The 23,783-nt window shown below is 39.0% G+C and overlaps 1 protein-coding gene across 24 annotated transcripts in view; it reads right to left on the reverse strand.

Moving 5' to 3' along the window:
- The window catches only part of phldb1b (pleckstrin homology-like domain, family B, member 1b), a 95,326-nt gene that overhangs the window by 3,762 nt on the left and 67,781 nt on the right, over window positions 1-23,783 (reverse strand). For 7 of the 24 annotated variants that reach the window (XM_067506347.1, XM_067506354.1, XM_067506352.1 and 4 more), the window contains 18 exons: window positions 23,220-23,363; window positions 22,730-22,900; window positions 21,445-21,573; window positions 19,678-19,833; window positions 17,891-18,001; window positions 17,713-17,802; window positions 17,183-17,317; window positions 12,054-12,215; window positions 11,700-11,840; window positions 10,511-10,627; window positions 10,260-10,362; window positions 9,781-9,825; window positions 8,349-8,679; window positions 5,135-5,225; window positions 4,393-4,539; window positions 3,828-4,047; window positions 1,236-1,321; window positions 1,071-1,100 (listed from right to left, as the gene is read on the reverse strand). In XM_067506347.1, coding sequence (XP_067362448.1) covers window positions 1,071-1,100; window positions 1,236-1,321; window positions 3,828-4,047; window positions 4,393-4,539; window positions 5,135-5,225; window positions 8,349-8,679; window positions 9,781-9,825; window positions 10,260-10,362; window positions 10,511-10,627; window positions 11,700-11,840; window positions 12,054-12,215; window positions 17,183-17,317; window positions 17,713-17,802; window positions 17,891-18,001; window positions 19,678-19,833; window positions 21,445-21,573; window positions 22,730-22,900; window positions 23,220-23,363 — 2,409 coding nt within the window. The remainder of the gene's footprint in view (window positions 1-1,070; window positions 1,101-1,235; window positions 1,322-3,827; window positions 4,048-4,392; window positions 4,540-5,134; window positions 5,226-8,348; window positions 8,680-9,780; window positions 9,826-10,259; window positions 10,363-10,510; window positions 10,628-11,699; window positions 11,841-12,053; window positions 12,216-17,182; window positions 17,318-17,712; window positions 17,803-17,890; window positions 18,002-19,677; window positions 19,834-21,444; window positions 21,574-22,729; window positions 22,901-23,219; window positions 23,364-23,783) is intronic. The other 17 variants (XM_067506355.1, XM_067506349.1, XM_067506371.1 and 14 more) reach the window with 15 other exon arrangements.

Below are 23,783 nucleotides of genomic sequence, written 5' to 3' on the forward strand. Positions count from 1 at the left end.
CTGATGGGGGGACCAAAAAGAAAACCAGAATGATAGGTTTCATGTACATCTTTAGATCCATTTCTACCACAGGAACATTTCCCAGGGACCAGGAACCTTTTGAAGAGCTTTGTAGCAGGAACATGCTTTTCTAATCCCTGCTCCATATTCACAGATTCTACTCTTTGTCGCTGTTGCCTGTTCTTACATTTGTCAGGGAAGCCCATAGGTAGTTATAATCTAAACTAATAACTATACACTTATAGTTGTTAAATTTAGCGAAACAACTGGACAACTGTACAATTAATTTCATCCTTACAAACTTTTCAAGCCTTTTCTAAACTATCATATTTCTGTCTGTGCTGAATGAGTTATTAAGAGAGAAGAGAATTTCTTTCTGTGACACTGAAAAAGGCAAAGAAAATCAAAGTTCCAGAGTTGATCAGGACCACACAGTTTTGCATTGTAGCAGGCCATAGGACGAACACTCACACACACACACACACACACACACACACACACACACACACACTTAAAATAAAACTGCTGGTTTGGCTCCTTCACAACAACAACAAAAAAAACTTGTAATAGTTTCTAGATTTCTTTTCCTTTATATTAGGAATTTGTAAATATTTGCATTTATAAGTGCACACACACAGAAGATAAAGAGGCAGGAGCTGAGCTTCATGTTAGACATTAAAAAAGGACAAAACGTGAGTCTTGAGAAATATGTCCCCCGGTACAAAAAGGGATCTTTTATATCGTTTTTACCTGGATTTTCTTAAATCAACCGTTTTTATAATTGCAGTAAGGGCATTGTTTCTGTTTGCGGTAAAGAATGAATAATGCATAAGGGAGGCTTTTAATTTAACAACTCCACTGGTTTACACTGGGATCACTGGGATAGACAGAGGGCTCGAGAAGAAATAGCATTTCAAGTTACAAACTGACATGAAACAAATCTGAGTTCTTTCTGGACACTAAATACATTCCACAACCATGCATGGTCAGGATTTGACCGCCGTTTCACTGATGGCCACAAACAAGGTTTAAGTGGGTTAGAAGGGTAAAGAAAAAGTGCTGATACATACACTGGTCATATTCAAGTTGAAAAATCCTTTCTGTGAGAGCAGACAGGCAAAGTAAAAGCACAAACAGGGAGAAAAGAAGCAAAAACCAAAGGATGTGCAAGACAAACTTTTTAAATGAAAGAACGGATAAAAGAGGGAGAGAAAATGACTCCATTTGAAGCGTACCTTTGTAGCACTGCGGAGGTGGTCATAATACACCTCTTCTATTGCCTGGAAGTATATCACACCCTTCAGCTTGGTCTCATGCTTATCTGTGGGAAGGAAAACAACGTGGGTTTCGCTCAAAGGCTCAAATATACCAACAATGACAGACTTTGCTTAGTTAAAAGAGCCAAAGCACATCACTTCCATGTCACCTTAAAAAGTGAGAAGGATAACGCATGATGTTTAAAAAAAAAAAAAAAGGGAAAGAAAGAAAGAGGAAATTAAACTTTGATCATGACCAATTTATGCTTCGTGGTGATAGATGGAAAAAGACAAGCACAGCACATTTTCTTGTTTTTAAACCAATGGTGCTCTCATTGTATTTTCAAACTTAACTGCATTCTTACGCTTCTCTGGTACATCATTGCAGTTTGTTTCATCAGCCACTGCAGAACTGCAGTAAGGAACTGGTGGGGAACTCAACACCCCTCTCTACCTTCAGGCACAAACACTCTTACAAGCCAACTTAAGAGTAGTAGGTAGAAAATGCAGCGCTTCATTTCGAGGAATAACACTTTGCTTTTAATACGCTGCCATTATCTGCTAATGACCTCTTTAGCATTCAAATAGCCCTGCATTTGCATCTCGTTTGACTTCATCTGCAAACTACCAACACTCTGGATATTGCTCTGATGTGGCTGAGGTTGATTACATTGAATTAACAGCTGCTCATGACTTATGCTCGTCCCTGCTCCTTTCTCACCTTTCAAGGTCAAACGACAAGGGCGAGCGATGCAGCTCAATCAGCCTCCTCAGAGAGCATGGTGCTGTGTGCATTTCAACTACTCCCAAAGTAATCTCAGCACACCTCCTCACTCTGGCTCACTTTCAACAAGGTATGATTTAAGCAGCTTTGAGCGGAACCTTCTGAGGACTTCAAAGGCCTGACAGCAAACAAGTGTCTCAGAGCTCACAGCAACAGGATCAATTTCCACTGCTGTGCATGGTACATGCATGTACTGCTGCTCAAGTTCTGAATGATACATGCTTTCTCCGTCTCTCCTTCACAGCAGAACATTCAGCCCCTGCACATTTTAAATATAAAAACTTATTTTACCAGTTCCCCATTTTTACGTACTGAAATACCCATACAGCTGCTTTAACACAAACACAAGGCTGCACAGCTTCTCAACACAAAGTGGATAAAACTATACTAATACTATCTGCGGTAGACTTTATAATTACATCCATTTACACTTGGACGGAAGAATGATTTATCATTTTGGCTCTGTACACCACCAATTTTGAAATAAATAATTTTGAAATAAAAACACCAAAGGTTAGACTGTTTGGACTAATTTGCAGGTTGGTCTAAAATTTTAGATGAACAATGTACAATATTTATATAATGTTCCAATTTTAAAAAGTTCACAAATATTTGGGCAAACTAATATAATCATAAATGAACCTGTATCCTTTAATACTAAATAGCAAATTCTTTTAAGTCAGTGACAGTGTGATGGTTTGTTTTTTTTGGGGGGGGGAACATTGGCCTACTGGAAAGGCAAATTTCATCAAAACAAAGACTCTTGGAAAAGGCTTTGCAACCGAGCCAGTAGCTTTACATGCAGTACAATTCCTTCCCATTCATCTGGACACATATTTTTAATATTCTAAAGTATATTCTCATACACACAATATTTGGGAAGAGCTATACTATATTAAGTTGGTGAATATAAGACAATCTCTCCAAGGAAGGTCCAATTAATTTATGAAATTCTGGCGCCCTTTTCATAACTACTTTAGGACAATTTATCAGATTTTCCAACCTAAAAACAAAATTTTAGAAAGATATTGTGTGGTTATGTGGCTTTTTGTTTGAGTCAATGTACAACAGTATTATGGATTTTAACTTCATTATCATGTGCTTATTTATTCATTTATTTAATTTGTTTTACTTTGTGCCAGCGTTCGCATCTACAAATTTATATTCAACCTTAGAAGATAAAATTATAAATGACACTGGTATCTGTCTTGGACATGAAAGTTGTATTCTTAATTTAAAAAACAATAATAATAATAATAAAATAAAAGACTTTTGAGCCTTTAAAACTTGAGCTATCTGTATAAAAATTGTAACCCAAACCCTTAAATTAAAGCCGAGTCTACAGTTTAATCGTTATTGTTTAAATTCGCTGTGGTGATGTACAAAGACAAAATTATGAAAACTCTCACTATCCAAATATATATTGACTTGACTAATTAGATTTATTCAAGTAAAGAGCTATAACAGTAATATGCTATATCCATTACAGCCTCATTATTAACAACTACAATAAAACACAGTAAACTTACTTTTAACTTTTACAGCTAAGTATTTTTTTATGTCAGTACTGCTACTAAAATGTTTAAATGCTTCCTTCAACACTAAATGCAAGAGAATAAAAAATACTGCTGGAGTCACCATGCTACATTCATATTTAGACTATAGTCACTAGCTGTAGTTTGCCTTTTATTATAAGGTGTTTTTTTCACACCATTAAACCTACACAGAGCTGCAATATGAGTTACAGAAACACCACAGTAATGAGCCTTTTGTATCAACTTCCTTACCAACATAGTAGGAGAAGGTCCTTTTGAGGCGGTCAAAGATGAACCAGCGTTTCTTCCAGGATTTGATTTTGCCTCCCATCTTGACCAGGTATCCCTTACACATCTTTTCAGTGAGGATGACTTGGTAACAGGTCTCCACACTGTGGCCTGATGACTCGATATGAGAGCGCAGATCGAACTCCTCCTTTCTAATGGGCAGGTAGCGAGTCATGGGACGAGCCTGCACCAGGACAAAGACAAGAGGGTACATAACCTGTACAGAGGATGGGGCATTATTTGTTCAAATATGTTATTGAATGAAATGGATGTGACACATTGTGATTAGCTGGATTCTTCACATGGACACACAAAACTTAACTAAAATGTTGATTTGAGACACTAATGAATACTGACAAAGCATCCAATGTATTAGCACCAGTTGGGAAAAAAAGAAGAAAAAAAATAGCTACTGTAACTACCCTGTGGCACCCACATCTGTGAAAACTGTGTCATGCTGTCAGCAGGCAGGTGAACCCATTTTACACCTTTCTACCATGCAGACTCAATTAAGTCTCATTTTATTCACCTGAGAGAAGTTCTTGGACCTCATCTTGACCTCCTTCTCTACTAGCTGCTGCCGATGGTAAGTTTCATCCTGCAGCCGTTTCTCTGCCTCCTCCCTTCTCCTCCTCTCCTCCTCAAGCATTTGGCGGCGTGTCAGGCTCTCTCTTTCCTGAAGGAAAACACGTTCAGTAATTTCTTTTCATCTGGGGATGGGGTTGACTGGGTAATGCATGCACTTGGTTTTCCAGCCAGAGCTAAAGAGCACACATTTTCCACTGCTGGGAGCTGCTCTCCAGCTTGCACTGCCGGGCACCCCACTGCTTCACTAAAGTGGTTAATTATTTAGACAGAAAGCTTTCAGTTATTTGGAAAAGTAATGATCGATTCTGTAGACACATGCATTGTGTATGCACAGCACGTCCAAAAGCAGAAGGCAACATAAAGTTTTGGCAGTCCCTTCTAAAAATACGAAATCTGTTGGGAAAGCATAAATATAGAGAAAATATGAAAAGAAGAATTGAATGGGTGGATGCTCAGCTACAAAAGAAAGGCCACAAAGGGCACCAGTGCACAAAGACTTGAAGATGATACAGATGCCAAAAAAAATGAATTAAACAATTGACTTGCTGCCATGATCCTCTATATTTCAAATGTTCACTCCGTTTTAAGCTACTGAGGCTTCAAGAACTCTCATCAATCATTACATATGGATTTGGGATAATAAGGTTCTGATGATGTAACGCTCATTCAAAGTTGGGTCTTACCCGTGATTCAATAAGTCTGGCTTTCTCCAGTTGGGCCTCCTTCAGCATTTTCTCCATCGCCTCTATCCTCAGCGCGTCCACTCCACCAGCACTGTGTCGAACGCAACAACACAGAGTTTTCACATGCTGTAAAACTCAACTTTATCAAAAAAAAACTTTCCCAAAAACTTTAGAAAGCACATTAGAGCTTATAAATTGAAGCTTTCATCAGTATATTATTACATTCTATAACACTTAACCTTCATCATTAGCTGTTCATCAGCAGTGGGTAATGAAAGATTATGATCAAAGCTCCTAAAACTTTGAAAAAAGGCAAGGAACAGAGGCTTCTTGCCCATTTATGCAAATTGATTTAACAAGGTCAACAATGCTACACACATTACATTAACTGCCCAGAACACCGATGGGAATTCTAAGCTAATGAGAATCATAAATGTTTTCACAGCAACACTTAAGTGGTTGTACATGCGAACTATGTGATCCTTTAATGGACAAATGTCCCGGATCCACTGAAGCTTCAGGGGTCCTAAATGAGAGCATAATAAAAAGTTCCCATTTCCCAATGTGTAATGTAGGAAAAATGTGATTGGATTGGACTGATGTGGGTAAATTCACATAGTGATTACAGATTAGACAACACAGTGGCCTTTCCACTGAATATCCCCTGCTACAACTAGAGAATTAGCATAAGGCAGTTCACTAAAACCTTTAATGCTTGTGTTCTTGTGGTTACTTTTGTTTTTGCCTATAAGAACAAAGCCTTTCTTTAAAAAGTGGCACTTCAGCATTTCAAATCTTCTAAAACTACAAACAACAATACATCACTTAAAGTTTTTCTTTGCGGCTGTCAGTGTCATTAGTTACATGCTTACCTAAGACTACTCCTGTTCCTTTAAGAATGTAGGAAGCTTAAAAAGTCACTTTTACATTAAACTTTGCAATAGGAGTGTTTTTATTTCGCTTAATACACTTTTATATAGGAGTGATCCTAAGATACTTGGCAAATACAGGCCTGATTTAAAAAAGAAAGTAAGTCAACATTGGTCTGATGCTTTAATTTGATTCAATGAGTCTGATTCTACTTTCAAACTTATACGAATTTGTGCAGCTGCAGTGGATAAACGTTCTAGCGGGTAAATGGTTATGAAATATGATGAAATACATGTGTCTGAGGGATTAAGTCACCAATTCTAACCAAATAGCTTTTTGATAACTTGTAAATATGTAGTATTTACAAGTTAAAAGCTAATAACATATTTACGACCTAGAATTACTAACACAGTGCTATGAAGCACACTTGGTCTAAACTTGGCTCATAAAATGTGCTTTTTTTCTCTCCTGTCCCGACTATGCATTGATCATTGCAGAAGTAATCTTATTATAGTTGTCAAAGCAAAACTGAACTAATAGTTTTGTAAAGTGACTCTAGAGAGCTGTAAAAGAGACGTGTACAATGGCTGCTACTAAGAACCTGCTGTGCTGAACGCTGATGTTTTTAGTCACTTAGTCACCTAACAGATGGTTGCCAAATGAGTCAACCTGTGGATAAAGAGATAACTGGAGTAGCCTGGAGTGTGATGATTAGCAGTCTGTGTGTCTCTTTTGATTGCATTTGTCTGTGTGTGTTTGTGTGTGTCTTTTGTGTGTGTGAACAAATTTTTTTTGTCTAGTCCTCAGAACTTCACAGAATTCTTTAAGGCCTGGTTGGAGGGTTTAGGTTAAAACTATGTTTAGATTAGGACGAGGGGCAGCACAGTGCCTTAATGTGATGGACATTATTTACATGATTTACTTTCATGTAAATTCCTTTAAATACATCGCAGTAAAGATCTGAAATGCTAAATGTAGCAACAGCACCGGATTCTTGACCCAGTTCCTACCTCCTTTAAAAAAATTATTCAATGTTTGAGTAAGTCCTAAAAATTATTAAATCAGTCTCTGCAGCTGGATCTTTTCCCTACAGCATTGTGCTGGTTAAGCACAGTCTAAAAAGGGAGTCCAGACCGATCGATGCAGACCCATCTCCTCTTATCTCTTCAATTCTAAAATAAAATGTAGAGTGCATTATTATAGTAAAATATTTCAGTCCTGGATGATTAAACATCGACTTATTAGATCTTTATCTTTAGACAAAATGTGGCTGCAACAATTTTAATTACTTGCAAAGAGCTCAAATGTGTTTGAGCAATAGTGCTTTTTTTCTTTCGATCTGCTGAAAACGTCTGTCTGGGGATATGAGAGCATCAAAATGTTTTATTCCCTCTTACCTGTTTGATCTAGTTTTGTTTAACCTTAATGTATTACTTATTTTTATTTTATTGTATTACATTACCTTGAATATATTCCTTTCTCTCTTTTTGAAATGTTGTCTTGTACATTAACCTCAGTGTTTTTCCTGTTTATATCTCTTTTGTCTCATTGCCAGTTGTTTGTAAACCTTGAAATGCATGAACCCGCATACAAGATGCTATAACTGAGTCATCAAAAAAGCTCTTTTCAGACTAAACATTGCTGCTTTCATGCCCTTATGAATCTGTTAAAGTGACAGCTATTGTGTCATTCACACAATAGACACTTTTAAGTTAATTTTCCTCAGGAATTCATTCAAACATGCCAATGACTGAAAACAAGATGTTTACCATATGAGCTGCCTTATTTTAGTTTTATAAATCTGAATTGAGAATAAAATTTGACCAAGGACCAGAGTGGTGTGAAAAATTAGCTAGTGGAACTAACCATATATTTCACTATAGTTTATATGTTAAAAAAATCATCGTTAAATCCAAAGATCCATAGCTAAAATTTTTAAATGTAAACTCTACCTAAAGTTATTCATTTCAGTGACATTGAGAGCTTTCCCCTAATTTATGGTTTCCACACAAATTCTGACATTTGCTACACAAAACAGAACAACAGTACAATGAGTAGAAAATTGATTCGACTACGGAAACAGATCCTCATTTAGGATGACTTTGTCATCCTCATATCCCTGAGTAACAATACCAAATGAGACAGAATTCCTTAGTAAAGGAATGTAAACTTTAAGAGACAGCATGGTGATTTTCTTCAGAGGCAGATCACCAAGATAATGTTGACATGAGCAGATTTGATGCAGATGCTGTCAGGTTTATATGAGCCTAGCCATAGCCATGAAGTATACCTAAAAATAGCAAACTCTGGCTATGACGCTACGAGTGTCTTTCCCTAGTCGTACCTGAACGTGTTATCTGGCGAGCAGGCTGAGTTGTTCCCGGTGGACACGCTGGTGTCCATGCTGTCAGAGCTCTCCAGGCTCAGTGTGTCATAGGGCTGCTCTCCAGCTGGCGGGGGCTGGTGATGCAGGATGGAGTGGTGGACCATAGGAGGGGGCCCCAGAGCACTATGGCTCAGTGTGGAGCTGTAGGTCATGACGGGGGAGTAGGAGGGCGAACTTACGAGGTGGGGCTGAGAGCCGTGGAGTGCCTCCCACTGGCACTGAGCCTCTGCTGCCGCTCGCTGCTTGAGCTCAGCCAGACGACGACGCTGCTCTTCGATTACCTGATGACCTGGAGGGAGGAAGGTGGGAACTGATTAGTGGGTTTGTTCTGATTTTGGTCCATGGTGGGAAAAGAACCTACAGGTAACACTATTAACAAATCAGCGGAGGTCTTTTTGTTTCCTACACAAATCAGCGAAATAGCTGCAGAGCAGGTCATCCCAAGCATCTAAAAGTGAAAGCAAACTAACTTTACAATCAGCACCAGCTGAAAAACAACCAATGTTTAAACCATGCCTCACACATACAGAACAAGTATGTGCTCTCACAGAATCACAAACTCTGAGATAATTATGAAAAAAAAAAAACTAAGCATCTAAATTCTCAAATTTCAAATCCATGCTGCTGGGCACCTGATAACGGGCAGATAAATGTGGAAAGAGCTGTCCGGGTCGGTAAATCCAAAAGGGTAGCGTATTGAACTGAGCATGCAAGATTTATTCTTCACTAGCAGGAACATTCATAGAAGATTGATGCTACAGACAAAAGGAAAGATGAAAAGAAATCTTTTGGGGAGAGGAATTAATGACACAGCAGAGATAGAAAAAACATCAGGATGAAGAGAGGAGGGTTAGGTGAAGACAGCATCTAAAATTAACAGCTGCCAAGTGTCAACCTCTGGTGAATGTTAACTTTGATGGATAAATCAATAGAAGTAACCTGTCAAACTGGCTTTACTTTTGGATAAGACTTTACATTTTTTTTTAAGTCCATACCGTCTTTGGTCTATACCAAAAGTCTAAAGGCAGCCTCTTGATGGGCTGGCCTTTGTCCTTTATCTGCAAAGTGATGAAATCTAAACCTCAATTTCTGTGCTGTTTGGATAATTAATCTGGTGCATGACATCTTGAGCTTTTTTTTTTTTTTTTTTGAATAATTAATTAATTCACTCTTCAAGTGAATTGACATGTCTTTTCTCTGTAGGAAACATCTGAACAAGTGATTATTGTTGGCCATTTAGTCTGGGGACCCCTTGGCAGAAGATTTAAAAAAAGTTAATTTCAGACACTGCATGTGAATGTACAAGCAGAGAAGAGATGAAAATCTGGATGAATCCCACTGAAAAATTATGAAGAAAAAGAAAAACACTTCTGGAAACTGATCCATTCACCTGCTGAACTTTCCTCTATGGGGTTCTGTCTGGAGTTCTGGGGCTCTATGGTGCAAATGTGCAGAAAGAGACAAAGCCACAGACAAAGACAAAAAAGACATGAGGAAAACCTGCGCAGCAGATGCCAAAAAATATGACCAGCTCCAGATTCCATCCCAGCACCCCTGGGCAGCAGCCAGCTGAGCTAAAACCCGTGCTCTGATCCTTTAAATCAAATTCCAATGTCAAATAGCACATTTTTTTTCACTGATGTCAGCTACATATAAACAGCTCAGTGAAGCACAGCAGTTATAATAACCAACAAGGTAACAATTTATGATGTAATAAGTTATTCATCATTATAAAATTATTCATGCTTTATTTACTTGTCAAAAATAACATACCATTAATGAATATATGAATGAATACACAGCGTGGGTTGTTTTGTTTAGGTGCTCAGCAGTGTTGTTTTGGTTCGCTTTATTTTTCCGGTCAGTTACCTTTCTGTTGCAGAGCAAGCTGTCTCTTTGTCTCGATGTCCTGCAGAGTTGTAGCCAAGTTCCTGGGCAGGCTGCCTGTACGGCTGGTCACCAGCAGGGGGCTCTGCTGGGTCAGAGGGAAGCAAAGGGTATGAGAATAACATGTCAACAAGTTGTATTTAGGGTTTAAGTAACAACACTGGATTTATTTATAGAATTGTGTCTACATAAAGATTGAAGGCTAGCTGCTGAAGATAAATGACAAGTCCCACCTTGCTGGTGTTGTTGCGTCCCAGGGTTGCTGCTCCATGCTGTAGAGGGAATGCAGAGCCCGATTTAGGTTGATAGAGAGGCAGGCCTGGATCACTGTCTAGCTTGGAGCGAAATACCTAAGAGAATACAGCAAGTGTTGAAAATACATGTTAAAACAAACCCATGTGATTGTGGGTGTAAATTATATCAAAAATCCAACTGTGATTCTCCATGGATAAGTTGTAATTACTTGCTGAAAGAGGTGAACAATGGTTAAAAGGATGATTAGCATTATTGTGCATCAAACAGTAGTACTGCATATTAATTTTCGAATGTATATGTGTCAATATGAATAAATAGGAAAAGCTACAGTCCACATCTTTGTTTTGTTTTGTTTTTTTGTATCAAAGACTTTGTGAAAAATAGCTAGCAGACAACACACAAGTTAGAAACAACAGCCAAGTCCATTTTACTGAACAGGTCTTTGATCAGGCCACTTAAGTTAATGTTGCATTCAGTGCTGTGAGATCTGTGTGGAATGACTTGCTCTTCAAAGTCAGGACTTGAAGATGTTTCACACATTCTAACTTATTTAAAGCAAGGATTGAAGTTGTTCTGTGAACATCTGCTACTGGCAATTACTCTGAGCTTTATTCCAACCCTGAGCACTTACAGTGACTTTATGTTTTACACAAGAGCAAAAACTGAATTTAACAATAAAAAGTTCTATCATGCAGCTCTCAGCTGCAGCATCTCTTTAAAAACGTGGGATAACAAAAATAGGTTTGGTCTTTCATTTGTTAACACTTATTTTGGCACCTTTTTATTATAAAATACCTTTCAAAAGTATTGAAATGGCAAGACCAATTCATTTGTTTTTGCTGTACACTGAAGTAATTTGGGTACATTATAGCACTTTTGGAGAGTACTTCACATGAGCATTTGATATCAGAACTGTTCACAGTTTAAAAGCAGAGATTTAGTATTTAGTAGTTTTCAAAAGTGTCATTGCCATCTTGTGGATACAAAGTGAATACAGCACTATTAAAGCCATGACATGATATACGGTACCTTTTTCCACTTTATTTGGCTCAAATATATATAGTCAGTAAGAGCAGGTTGAAGGTTGGCAGAGGAATTACAGACTCCCGAAATAGCAGAAGTGTAAGTAGCGGAAAAATTAGACAAAGGACGAAGAAGGTGCTCTACCTGCAGCACAGGCTTGCGGCCAGAGACACACTTGGCTCGTGAAGGAGGAGGACAGAGCTGGCTGGAGCCAACCATCAGCTCCTGGTACCAATGTTCTAAATCTAGCTTGGGAACTTGAGGCCTACTACCCTCAGCCTGGTACTGGAGAACATAGAGGAGCAACAGAGTAAAACAAAACAGCAGAAACAGTGGCGAAAGAACAAAAAAGAAGAGAAGAAATTATTAGAAAGCATCAAAAGACAGTAGGTAGATGGTAGAAAAAAACGCCGTAGCACAAGAAAACTACTGACAACTCTCTAACAAGTGCACCAACAGGCATTTAGAAGGAGAAAAAGAGGAAAGGACAGGACACACCTCCACAGGGAGAGACAAGGAGGAACCATAAGGAGTGGGGAGACAGGAGAAGGCAGGATCCACTGCTCCAGACTGCAGCGGCTGGCAAAGCGGGGAGGTAGGGGACGATTCCACCTTGGGCATTCCATAAATCTGATTTAACTGGCCCACCGTCACATATTCCTATGCAGAGGCAACATATGCAGGAAGGGAACAGCAAAATATAAAGCAGTGAAGACTGTCAGCAAGACAGGCAGCAGGAGGAAAAACAAATTAAGTACACTTGGTCTTCTGCATCATAAAGGTGGGAAGGAAGGAGGGTTTGAAAGGAAATACTGACTGGGTTATACACACAAAACAGAGACACAGATACACACACACACAAACGGTAGATGTATACCCACTCATCATTCAAGTAAAAGTGAAAGTGTTTAGGATAAAAAAGATTTAAAAAAATACTCCACTACAAGCATTAGAAATTATCTACTAAAAATGTAAAATGCAAAATTGAATGTACTAATGTACTATAGTACTAGACTACATTATAGTACAGTGTACTATACTATGTCCTTCCCGCCACAACCCTTCCATTTTATCAACCGTGAGACCGTCACATCAAGGTGGCCCTTGATGGGCTGAAGGGGCCACGGGCCTGGTGGGGTGGGATTCGATCTGTACATATATAGTATAGTAATATTGTACAGTAGACTGTACTACACTGTACAGGCTATACTTTACTACAGTGTACTGTACTACACTACAGTACACTGTAGTATAGTAGAACAGTATACTGTACTACAGTACACTGTGTGTGTATATAGTGTATATATAGGATGCAGAGATCCCGTCCTACACATCTCTCTGCAGTATCCTTACAACCGTCGACCCCCCACAACTCCCACGTACCTATAGAGACTGTGTCTGTTCCCCGACCAACTAAATTACATGAACTAAAAATGACCACAAGAGGAGTTATTCAAGATAACCTAATAAAAGTTAAGACTACTCCTCTTAGAGAACAAAACCCCAAAACTATTAAATGTGGATTATTAAATACCAGATCTCTCTCCTCTAAATCTCTGTTAGTAAATGACTTAATAATCATGATTTCGAATTATTTTGTCTTACTGATACTTGGTTACAGCAGGAAGAATATGTCAGTCTAAATGAGTCAACCCCCCAAAGTCATATTAATCATCATGTTCCTAGAAGCACAGGCTGAGGTGGAGGAGTAGCAGCTATCTTCCACTCAAGCTTACCAATAAACCCCAGACCTAAACATAGTTATAACTCATTTGAGAGCATTAATCTCACACCCAAACTTAAAAACCACAATTTGTTATTGTGTCCCATCCTCTAGTCCCTTAGTTTTTGATTGAATTTTCAGATTTTCTATCTAATTTAGTCCTTAGTACAGATAAAGTCATTATAGTGGGTGACTAACATTCATGTAGATGCTGACAGTAACTGCCTCAGCACCTCGTTTAATTTATTATTAGATTCAATTGTTTTTTCACAAAATGTAAATGAACCCACTCACTGTTTTAGTCACACGTTAGACCTTGTCCTTACGTATGGAATTGAAGCAGATAATTTAACAATATTTCCACACAACTCTCTTTTGTTTGACCATTTTCTAATAACATTTAAATTTACAATAACGGACTATACAGCAGTTAGGGTATAATTCCACTATAGCAGATGCTCAAGTGAAAACCTGTCAACAAATTTAAAGAAATAATTCTTTCATCATTTGCTTCAGCATATGTTAATACAATGTAGCCACCTTAATGTTACTCCTGCACAAGTTGATTATCTTGTTGACAATTCTGCAGCCTCACTAGGTTCAATAGTCGATAGTGTTGCCCCTCTGAAAAAGAAGGCAGTAAACCAGAAGAGGTGGTCTCCATGGTATAGTTCGCAGACACGCAACTTAAAACAGGCAACACGAAAGTTAGAAAGGAAGTGGCGTTCAAGAAATTTAGAAGAATCTCATTTAGCCTGGAAAAACAATTTAAAAATGTACAAAAAAGCTCTCAGTGATGCCAGAACAGCATATTATTCATCGTTAATAGAAGAAAAGAAGAACAACCCCCGGTTTCTGTTCAGCACTGTAGCCAGGCTGACTAAGAGCCATAGTTTTGTTGAGCTTACTATTCCCTTAACTCTGAGCAGCAATGACTTCATGACTTTTTTTATGAATAAAATTGTAGCTATTAGAGAAAGAATTCACCAGATCCTCCCCCCAAATATTACAGATAGATCTTCATGTACAGCAGCGCTACAGTCATTGATAAGACCCCAATCCCTTGTTAGACTGCTTTTTACCCATAGATCTCGCTGAGCTAACTTCAATTATTACCTCATCTAAACCAACAACCTGTCTGCTAGACCCTATTCCAACTAAGCTGCTCAAGGAAACTTTACCCTTAATAGATACGTTCATATTAGATATCATCAATCTATCTGTAGAAACAGGATATGTACCACAGGCCTATAAGGCAGCTGTAATTAAAAAACTACTTAAAAAACCCTGTCTGCACTTAGGTGTTTTAGCCAATTACAGACCAATATCTAATCTTTCCTTTGTTTCTAAGATCATTGAAAAAGTAGTCGCAAAACAATTATGTGACCACCTTTACAGGCACCTTTACAGGCACTGGTAAAAGTCACCAACGATCTTCTCATGGCCTCAGATAATGGACTCATCTCTATACTTGTTCTGTTAGATCTTAGTGCTGCATTTGATACCACTGATCACAACATTTTATTACAGAGACTGGAACATAAAATTGGGATTAAATGAACTGCACTAGGTTGGTTTAAATCTATCTGATAGATTTCAATTTGTTCATGTTAATGATGAATCCTCCATGCACACAAAGGTTAGCTATGGAGTTCCACAAGGCTCTGTGTTAGGACCAATACTTTTTACTTTATATACGTCTCCTTTAGGCAACATTATTAGAAAACACTCCATAAATTTCCATTGCAATGCTGCTGATACCCAGCTATATCTATCTATGGAACCAGAGGAAAAAATTCCCCCCACCAGGTGTGGCCCCTTCCAGCCATCAAGAGCCACCTTTTTGATGGTCCCAAGGTTGATCTAATGGAAGGGTTGTTGTGGGTAGGGCATCTGGCATAAAACACACGTCATATTAACGTACAGAACACGTTCGGCTGTGGTGAACCCTGAAGGGATAAGCAGAAAGCTGTTGATTTGACTATACTATAGTACAATAAGTACAATACTGTGCTAAGCAAAAGATTACTCTGGGAATCAAATTAAACTGATTGAGAAATGTAAAAAAACACATTTATATTTGTATGTTTTAGTAATGAATAAAACTGTAAATATAGAGACTTTGTGTAAAACAAGACTAGCATCAGGTAGAGGTGGAGCAGATTTTAACTTATTTATGTACTGACAGCTGCTTCACCTAAATTATTAATACATCATTAGTTATTTTTTTTATATCAAGTACAAGGTAGTTTGATCCCTGATCCCAGCTATATGTTGAAGTGTCTCTGGGCCAGACAGTGAACCCCCAACAGCCCTTTCCCATGCCCAGCTGTGCAGTGCCGGTCCCAAGTCCGGTAGAAATTTGGGAGGGTTGCGTCAGGAAGGGCATCCGGCATAAAAACTGTGCCAAATCAACATGTGGACAATGTTCCGCTGTGGCGACCCTGAACTCACAGGATAAGCCAAGAGGACAAAAAAAACTATATGGTACTTATGTGTAATAATGAAAGTTTTCAGGAACGTATTATGTAGTGTGATGATCTATGGTGTTTAAAGTACTAACAATTACCCTTACCTGTCTCTGTTTACATTCATATCCTGTCACCTCGGTGATTTCAGCAATCAAATAAAGACATTAAATGTTATAAGCATGTTTGTAAAATACCCTATTTTGGTAGCAGTGCCAAAACTCAGCTACCTGTACAAAACTGAAAAGAAAATATTATAACTGGTGCTACATGTTACACATGACATGGATTTTTAAGAATTTAATGTGAACGTGAATTATTTTTGGCATGAAATCTTACAGTTTACCACCTGTAGTGTACCTGAATTAAAGTACCCTTGTTTTGTTAAACCTAAACATATCAGTCCAATCTTAATTAAAGTCTTTGCGTTGCTAATTGGATTCAGTGACACCAACCTCTGTGTCTACTAAAAAATTAACACTGCCTCAAAACTACCAAAAGGGTGAGTGCAAGCTGCTTCCACCAGAAGCTTGAGTAGCATAGAGCAAAGCTAATAGTACAGTCAGTCTGATTATATAAAAGCCAGCAGAGGGAGCAGCATGACACGAAAATGGAAAGCTGGAGGGGCAGAGATCAGAGAACACAGACAGAACAAATAAGGTGAAAGACAAGACATGAAGTGATGGTACCAGCTAGTCCAGCATCTACAGCAAACAAGCGGCTGAGTAAGGGGGCTAACTGCCATTGAAGTGGCCACAGCTACCGTACATCTTATAGATGTCTGACAGTGTAAGTACTCCTAAGTACCAGGCAACAGCTGATAACAGACAGGATGAAAAACAATGAGGATGGCACCGTACTCCACTGCACTACCAATGCATGGCACATTTAACACAGACACACACACACAAAAGTGCATCACTGAGCCACGGTACTTTGAACTTTTTAGTTTGGAAATTACAACTTGATACATCTTCACAAGATGTCCATAATTTAGCTAGTGCTTAAAAGGTGGTTAATAAATGTGAGAACAGTCAAACAAAAATGCACTCGGCAACACAACGTATCTTTAGCATTGCAAGTGGCTGACACACAATCAAGTCACAGACATTGGTTTTCTGTCACCTGTGGTTGATCCCAACACACCAAATGCGTGTGAAAGGATTGTGGCAACTCCACTGAACACAATGGGTGAGCAAAGGGACATTTTAGGTGGATTAACTGGACAAAGCCCACCTTTATTAGAAAGCTACTGAGCTGGCTCCCCTTGCTTAAAGGAATACAGCACCTGGGCCACCACAATAGAGCACTATTAGAGCTATTAGAGCCACAGTGCAACAAGGACACTGACAGTGCAATGTGTGACCTTTAGGACTGTCACAGGACAACAGAGAAGAAGCAGTGGGCTTCATGCAGTGGTCGTTAGTCGGGGTTACCTCCGTAGGCCTGCTGGAGTAGAACTGATAGGGAGGGGAGGGAGATAAGTAGGAGTCAGAGGCTCGACGGAGAGAATGCTGGGAGGAGTAGACATCCTCCAACAGCAGATCAGCCACGCTGATATGGAGCATTTCCTGTTTTAACAGTCCCCAGGTTAGTGTTTCATGCCTACAGAAACTTACAATACACTATTCACACCATTTGTAAATTGGTCTTCATACAACATTAGCAGAGTTGCAACCCTCTGTGGTCCTACAACATGTTGTTTGCTCTACACATTACCTATCAAGGCCTTAACATTAAAAAAACATCACTTAAATTATGGTAAATATTTGTAACTATTAACACCACACACATTGAACAGTATGCACACCAATAAATTACAGCCAGTTACAGGAGGTAAATATTTTGAGGATTCAGCTGTGAGTCACCAACACTCAGGAGCACCGAGTGTGAACACACACACACACACACACACACACACACACACACACACACACACACACACACGGTATAGTAGTTGTCTCACCTCTCTCACTGCAGTGCAGGATTTGGGGAAACTCTTTCCTCCAGTCAGATTGTGATACCTCTTCTCTAGAGCTAATAGTCGCTCCTTCTCCTGGAACATAAAGTCGTTTAACAAAATTTGCTTTCAATAAAAACCTGATTTATCATACATTTAACAAAGAATAGGTAAATGTTTAAACCTTTTGGAGCATTTGCAGTGTGAGAGTTCTGTCTTTAGCAAGCCGCTCGACCTCCTGAGATGCCTGCAGGCCCAGTTGGTTGTCCTGGTTCTCCAGAGCAGACACCTTCTCCTAACGAAGACAACATGGAAATGACGAAATCTTCAATGCAAACTGTAACAACTGTACAATAAATGTTGAAATACCAGTGTTGATGTAGGCTTAAAACCCCCGTCTATGCTGGCATTTTGTTGGTGTAAATAGCAGAATGTGTAGTGAGGTTACATCTACAGTGTATAAAGTCGAAGCTTCTTTGGTTGCCATCTCACATGCCTTTGTCTGGAGTGTCCAAGCGATATCTTAAAGCAGGGGTCTCAAACTCACGGCCCAGGGGGCAAATTGCGTCCCGTGAGACAATATTTTGTGGCCCGCAGGACAATATAAACGTTTTTTTTTTAGTGCAGCCCACAAGTTTTATATGAATGGGACTCAACCGCGTTGTGTGTGGAAGGCTCCTGTTTTGTGCAAGCTGGAGCTGAACAAACCCAATCACAGCGGCGTATATGGCTCCCGGGGACGGGCCATCGGCCGGGCTTGATGCAAACAGAGAAGCTTTGCAGAACTATGGAGGCACCCGTGTAACATCACATAACCGTCATAGAATATAGAATTACTACTTCCTACTGTGTTTGAAATGAGCATGTTTGACTTCGAGCTGGATGAAGTCAATGTTACCGGCGTTAACGGCCAACACCGATGTTCCATTGACGATGTCACCAAGGGGAGTGGACCTCCGATGGGGCCACTCAGCCAGCTCCCGCCCGCCATCCTGCTTTGGAGTCAGGGCCTTACCCGCCTCGGTTATATATTCAACGGAACATCGGTGTTGGCTAGGACGTACCACTGAATCCACAGGGTTATTATAGAATAAAAAGACAGTAAATAACTCCTCCATGGCTGCATCCATTTGTTTTTATATAATAAATAAATAATGGTGTCCCACTGTCCCAGCTGATAATGAACAGCATGGTAGCAGTCGCCTTTTTTTGAGCTCGTGATCCTGGTACTTTCTACCATCTACAAATGTTATGATGTTCATGTCATCATGAAAGACATGACCTCTTCTTATTTAATGTGGAAGATGCCCTTCCTGTGCTTCAAATTGAGCTCATTGACCTGCAGTGCAACTCTGACCTCAAAGCCAAGTTCAGGGAGGATTGAAGAGAATTGACCCCCGGCTACCGTGAGCTTTCCCGAATGTTCAAGCGGACCATGTGACTTTTTGGGAGCACATATTTGTGAAAAAAGTTTTTCTCCAACTTGAACTTCAATAAGTCCAAGTACAGGTCCAGACTTACTGATGATCATCTTCAAGCCATACTGAGGGTCTCAGGGGCTTCCTCCCTCAAGCCAAATGAGGCTCAACTATGTGAGAGGAAGTGCTGCCAGTTCTCTGGCAGCAAGAAGTAGGCAAGAGAAACCATGTTCAAAAGAACCGTTCATGTTCATATTGAGAAGAACCCACTAAAGTTAAATAACCCTTAGTAGTGATGTTTGAGAAGATTAAATTTTTTTAACAAAGCTTTTCCTGCCTCCTGGTAGCCTCCTGCGGCACCCAGGTAATCTGAGTTTGAGACCCCTGTCTTAAAGGATAAAAGCTACTTTTTATTGATCAAACTAATCAGATACTAAATACAGTAACTACACAGAAGATTTGCCATTGGCAGATTTATTTTCTACAAAAAAACAAACAAACAAAAAAAAAAACATTGCTTAAATTTTGATGAGGATCTTCTTGTGTTCTTTACCTTCCTCTTGGCCACACTGCTCTGGTACTGTGCTCTCTCCTGCAGCAGCTCCTGACTGATTGTTTCCCTATCTTCCTCTAAGCTACTTTCTCTCTCCAGTTGCTGGAACTCTAGGTCCTCAAATCTTTTGGTTCCTGCTTCCAATGCCTCTCCGTCCTATCAGAAAAAACACACATTATCAGTTACAGAAAAACAGCCTATATGCGTGGTTAATTTGAAGGCCATGTACTATTCTGAGGTTAGCGTAACTGCTAAAAACAAAGCAAACCTTGATGTTTCCATTTTAAACTGCTTTACATATTTTTCCAGCAACTGAAGCAAATTTTTGTAGTGAAAACAGGCCGTGCTCAGTCAAGCAGCCAGAAACCAGTCAGGAAAAGTATGTCTCTTCTGTAAAACAGTTTCGGGGTTGTTGTGAAATGTACTTTATTATACACAATAGGAAAGGTACAATCATTTTCTGTAAAAACATAAAGTATGTCACAGTAGTAGTTTATGGTCAAAATATGGTTACTTTTACTAAAAGAAATCCATGAACCTGTATTGACTTAAAAATATACTTTGGCTGTGTATTAAAGGCATCTATCAAATTTTTGCTATGAATCATTATTTATTTGCTGACAGTGGTAGGTTTTACGGCAATTATTTTAGCAGCATGGATAAGATGCTCTCGAGAGCCTGTTCAGTGCTTTTAAAGGGCCTCAACAGATAACCACTCTTTTTGTCAAAATCAGAAATCTCAGGAGCCACTTTTGATCTTTGTGTTGCTTCACAACAGACTAAAATCCCCAACATATAAAACTGTATAACCAGATGTCAGAACTTTGTTACCTGCTGTTTACTGTGCCTTCAGAATGTGAGCAAAAAAAGGGCTATGGTTCAAGATGTAGATTCACCTTAAAGCTTGACATAGTTTTACAGGCAACTGATGAGATATTTCAACCAATAAACATATCATTCAATTATTATTCAAGCTATTCAAAACTTTGTTTCAAGAACATTTGTTTAAAAAAGGGATGAGAATGATAGGAGCAAGAAAGACTAGCGAAGGCAATGATCTAGTCAGGGCCTGAGTTAATTGATTAGTGAGCAGTTATACAGCACAAATCGATGCAAGCCATGACAAGTCACAAAAAAGATGCAGATCGTATTCACACATGCAGTGCAGCAAATTTTATCGAATTGGATCACAAGCAGCTAGAGACATTTGTGCGCTCTTGAAGGCTACTCTAGCATGTAGGTGTAGTGTGGACAAGATTTTTTGCTGCTTGTGGCAAACGCATCTGTGTGAGGAAAGCTTACAGGACACATCATAAATACACTAAGTATGTGTGTGTTTGTCAATACACCAAATGTAGTAGGCCCCTGTTAAAGGGTTAAAGGTCCCAGTGTTACTATGCGCCGTGGTATTTGCTGAGTGCAGGCACATACAGAGCAATATATCTTGGTTTTATAAAATCCTCAATTAATTTTTACAATTAATTTAAGACCCGTAATGTAATAAAGAGGTTTCAACACTGTTAAACATCAGATACAAATTAAATGTAAAACAATAATGAAAAGTATAGAATCCTTCTATTAGTCAGGCCTATGCGCCTCAGTTGTTTATTAAAGTAACTCATGTTACTATTTAATAGCTCTTCAGTGGGATCTACGGTAACTGTGTGTTCAGAGAAGGAGAGTGTTGGGCGATAGGTTTTTCGTCAGGTTTAGTACTTTTTGAAAATGAAGGGTGGTCTAAATGCTTCTGCTGGACTGATGACCCACCCTTTTGAGCTGTTCTTGCAGCTGTTCCCGCAGGGACTCGGGACAGTTATGAAGTTGGTTCTTCAGATCAGCATAGTCCTCCTGCAGGTTCTGCAGGGCCTTGCGTTCAGCTTCAACATTAGCCCTCTCCTAGAAAGACACCATGCGCCCACATACCCACACACCAACACACAGAGTGGATGGGCGAGTGGAAACACAGACAGACAGAAAAAGACACTGCTCAAAATCCATACCATGCAAATAAAAACTACATGGTGTCAGTAGCAGGCTGACTGAATTCAGAGTATGGCAGTACAGGCAGAGTACAGGAAGTAGACTCTAATCTTATGAGATTCTACAACTTGGATTCTGTGCTGAGAACTACTGTGTGAGCCACTTAACAGACACAGACCAAAAAACAAGCTCAGTAAAGCGTACAGCAATTAAGAAACATCGATTATATTCTTTTTTTTTTTTTTTTTTAAATAAAGTACTAGAAATCTGTGTGTTTGTAAGAACGGGTCTTCTAATTTGCTATGCCAAGAATGCCAATGAGCTGATCTAATTTAATGAGAAGGATTTACACATAAAATTTGTGTTCTTTGGTCATAAGCAGGCTCAAAATTCCAAGACCGGTTGATATTGTAAGAGGGCGCGAACCCCTGAGACATGTGATCAAGACTAGGAAATCTCATAAAGGCACCATAAACAACAATTGTATTTTCATTAAGAGCCCTCTGAACACTCAACAAGACACTTGGACAATGCATAAACAAACTATTGACTTTTACAAAAGCTGATATTAACAAAAAAATGGGAAATGTGCTTTTTTCTCCATGCATCCTTTCTTTCCATTGCTAATTTACAACTGCAGAGACCAGATAAAAGCTAGCAGTTTTTTACCTATCAGCTAAAAGAATAAAAAAAAAAAAGTGCACTACAGAACTAATGGCTACAGAGCCCAAACGGCCATCAATAGATAAGTGTCCTGGCATGCAGGTTATGTTATGCAGACAGTGAATTAAAGGCGAGAAAAGTAAATTAGAGATACTGTAACTGTGAGTGCTGAAGAGCCTAAAGTAGTATTAGAAGTTAAAGGATGTTGTTTAGATAGCAGAAGTTGAGACGAAAACAGATGAGAAGCGACAAACTACTCCATTTAAAATATGCAAGAGAGAATTCTCTAAACATCTTTGTAAACAATTTGAATCACGAAGTCAGGGAATTTTGCTACAGCAAATGCTGGCATAAAAGTGTCATTGGGGGATTCATCTAGAGCATTTCCCACATCCTTTATCCTCTGTACCTTATCTTTTTCCCTCTGGATGGCAGTCTCAAGGTCATCTAGCTTTTGCTGCAGTTGAGTGATGACGTCCGTTTCAGCAGCTATCTGCTCAAGTTCTGCCTGCCTCTCACCCTGCAGCAAAGCACGCTCCATCTCTACCTGGAAGATAGGACCAAGCCAAGTCAAACCTCCCTGAAAAAAGTTGGGACACTCAAATCATTTGAAACCTATTTTGGATTGTAAAAAGACAACAAATCAAAGGCTAAAACTAAGAAATGCAATTGTTTTTAGAATTTGATGCAAATTGAAACAATTGAAACAAATTCAATAGATAGATAATATTGAAAGTCTTTGTAAAGTTTTGTGTTTGTCAAATAACAGAACAAGGTTTTTAATCACCTAATGAAATTTGAATGATTAAAAAAAGTCTATATTCCAAAATTCAGTTGGTGTTGAATCTAATCCAGGGACTAAATTAAAGTGAAATAATATTCCATTAACTACTCATTACCTCTTGTTTGGACTCCCGAATCTGTTGGTCCAGCTCGGTCAGCCGGGCTTTGAGCTCATCGATGTGTGCAAGAACACCAACCCGCTCGTCCTCCAGGTAACCCATCTCCAGACAACCTGCACTGCCTGAACTCGAGTCCTCATGCTGCATGGAGAGAGAACAGAGGAGGCTTTTAAAAAGGAAAATAAAGCCAGTGGAAAGGAAAAGGTAAGAATACAACGACACAGACTACATGGCAGATACAGTATTTGCTCAGTCTGTCATACAGTACTGTACATAAAAATCTGTCACATTTGTACTTATTTAATCATAAACATTTATTTTATGATTTCTGTTTAGAACTTTGTCATTTACATGGTAATCATTAAGGTCTTTGGTCTAAATGCAGTTTTGGTGGATTTTTCAGTCAACTAAAAACCAAACTCCCTTTTGGTACAAAAATGATCTGTTTAAAATATTTTCAATGGTTTGATAGTGACAAAATTCAAATCAATTGACAGTTTAAATGCACAAATACTGCCATTAAGAAGCCTCTAATGTTTCACAGATAACAGAGTGAAAAGA

The sequence above is a fragment of the Channa argus genome, chromosome 6 (genome assembly GCF_033026475.1).
Source record: "Channa argus isolate prfri chromosome 6, Channa argus male v1.0, whole genome shotgun sequence".
NCBI lineage: Eukaryota > Metazoa > Chordata > Actinopteri > Anabantiformes > Channidae > Channa > Channa argus.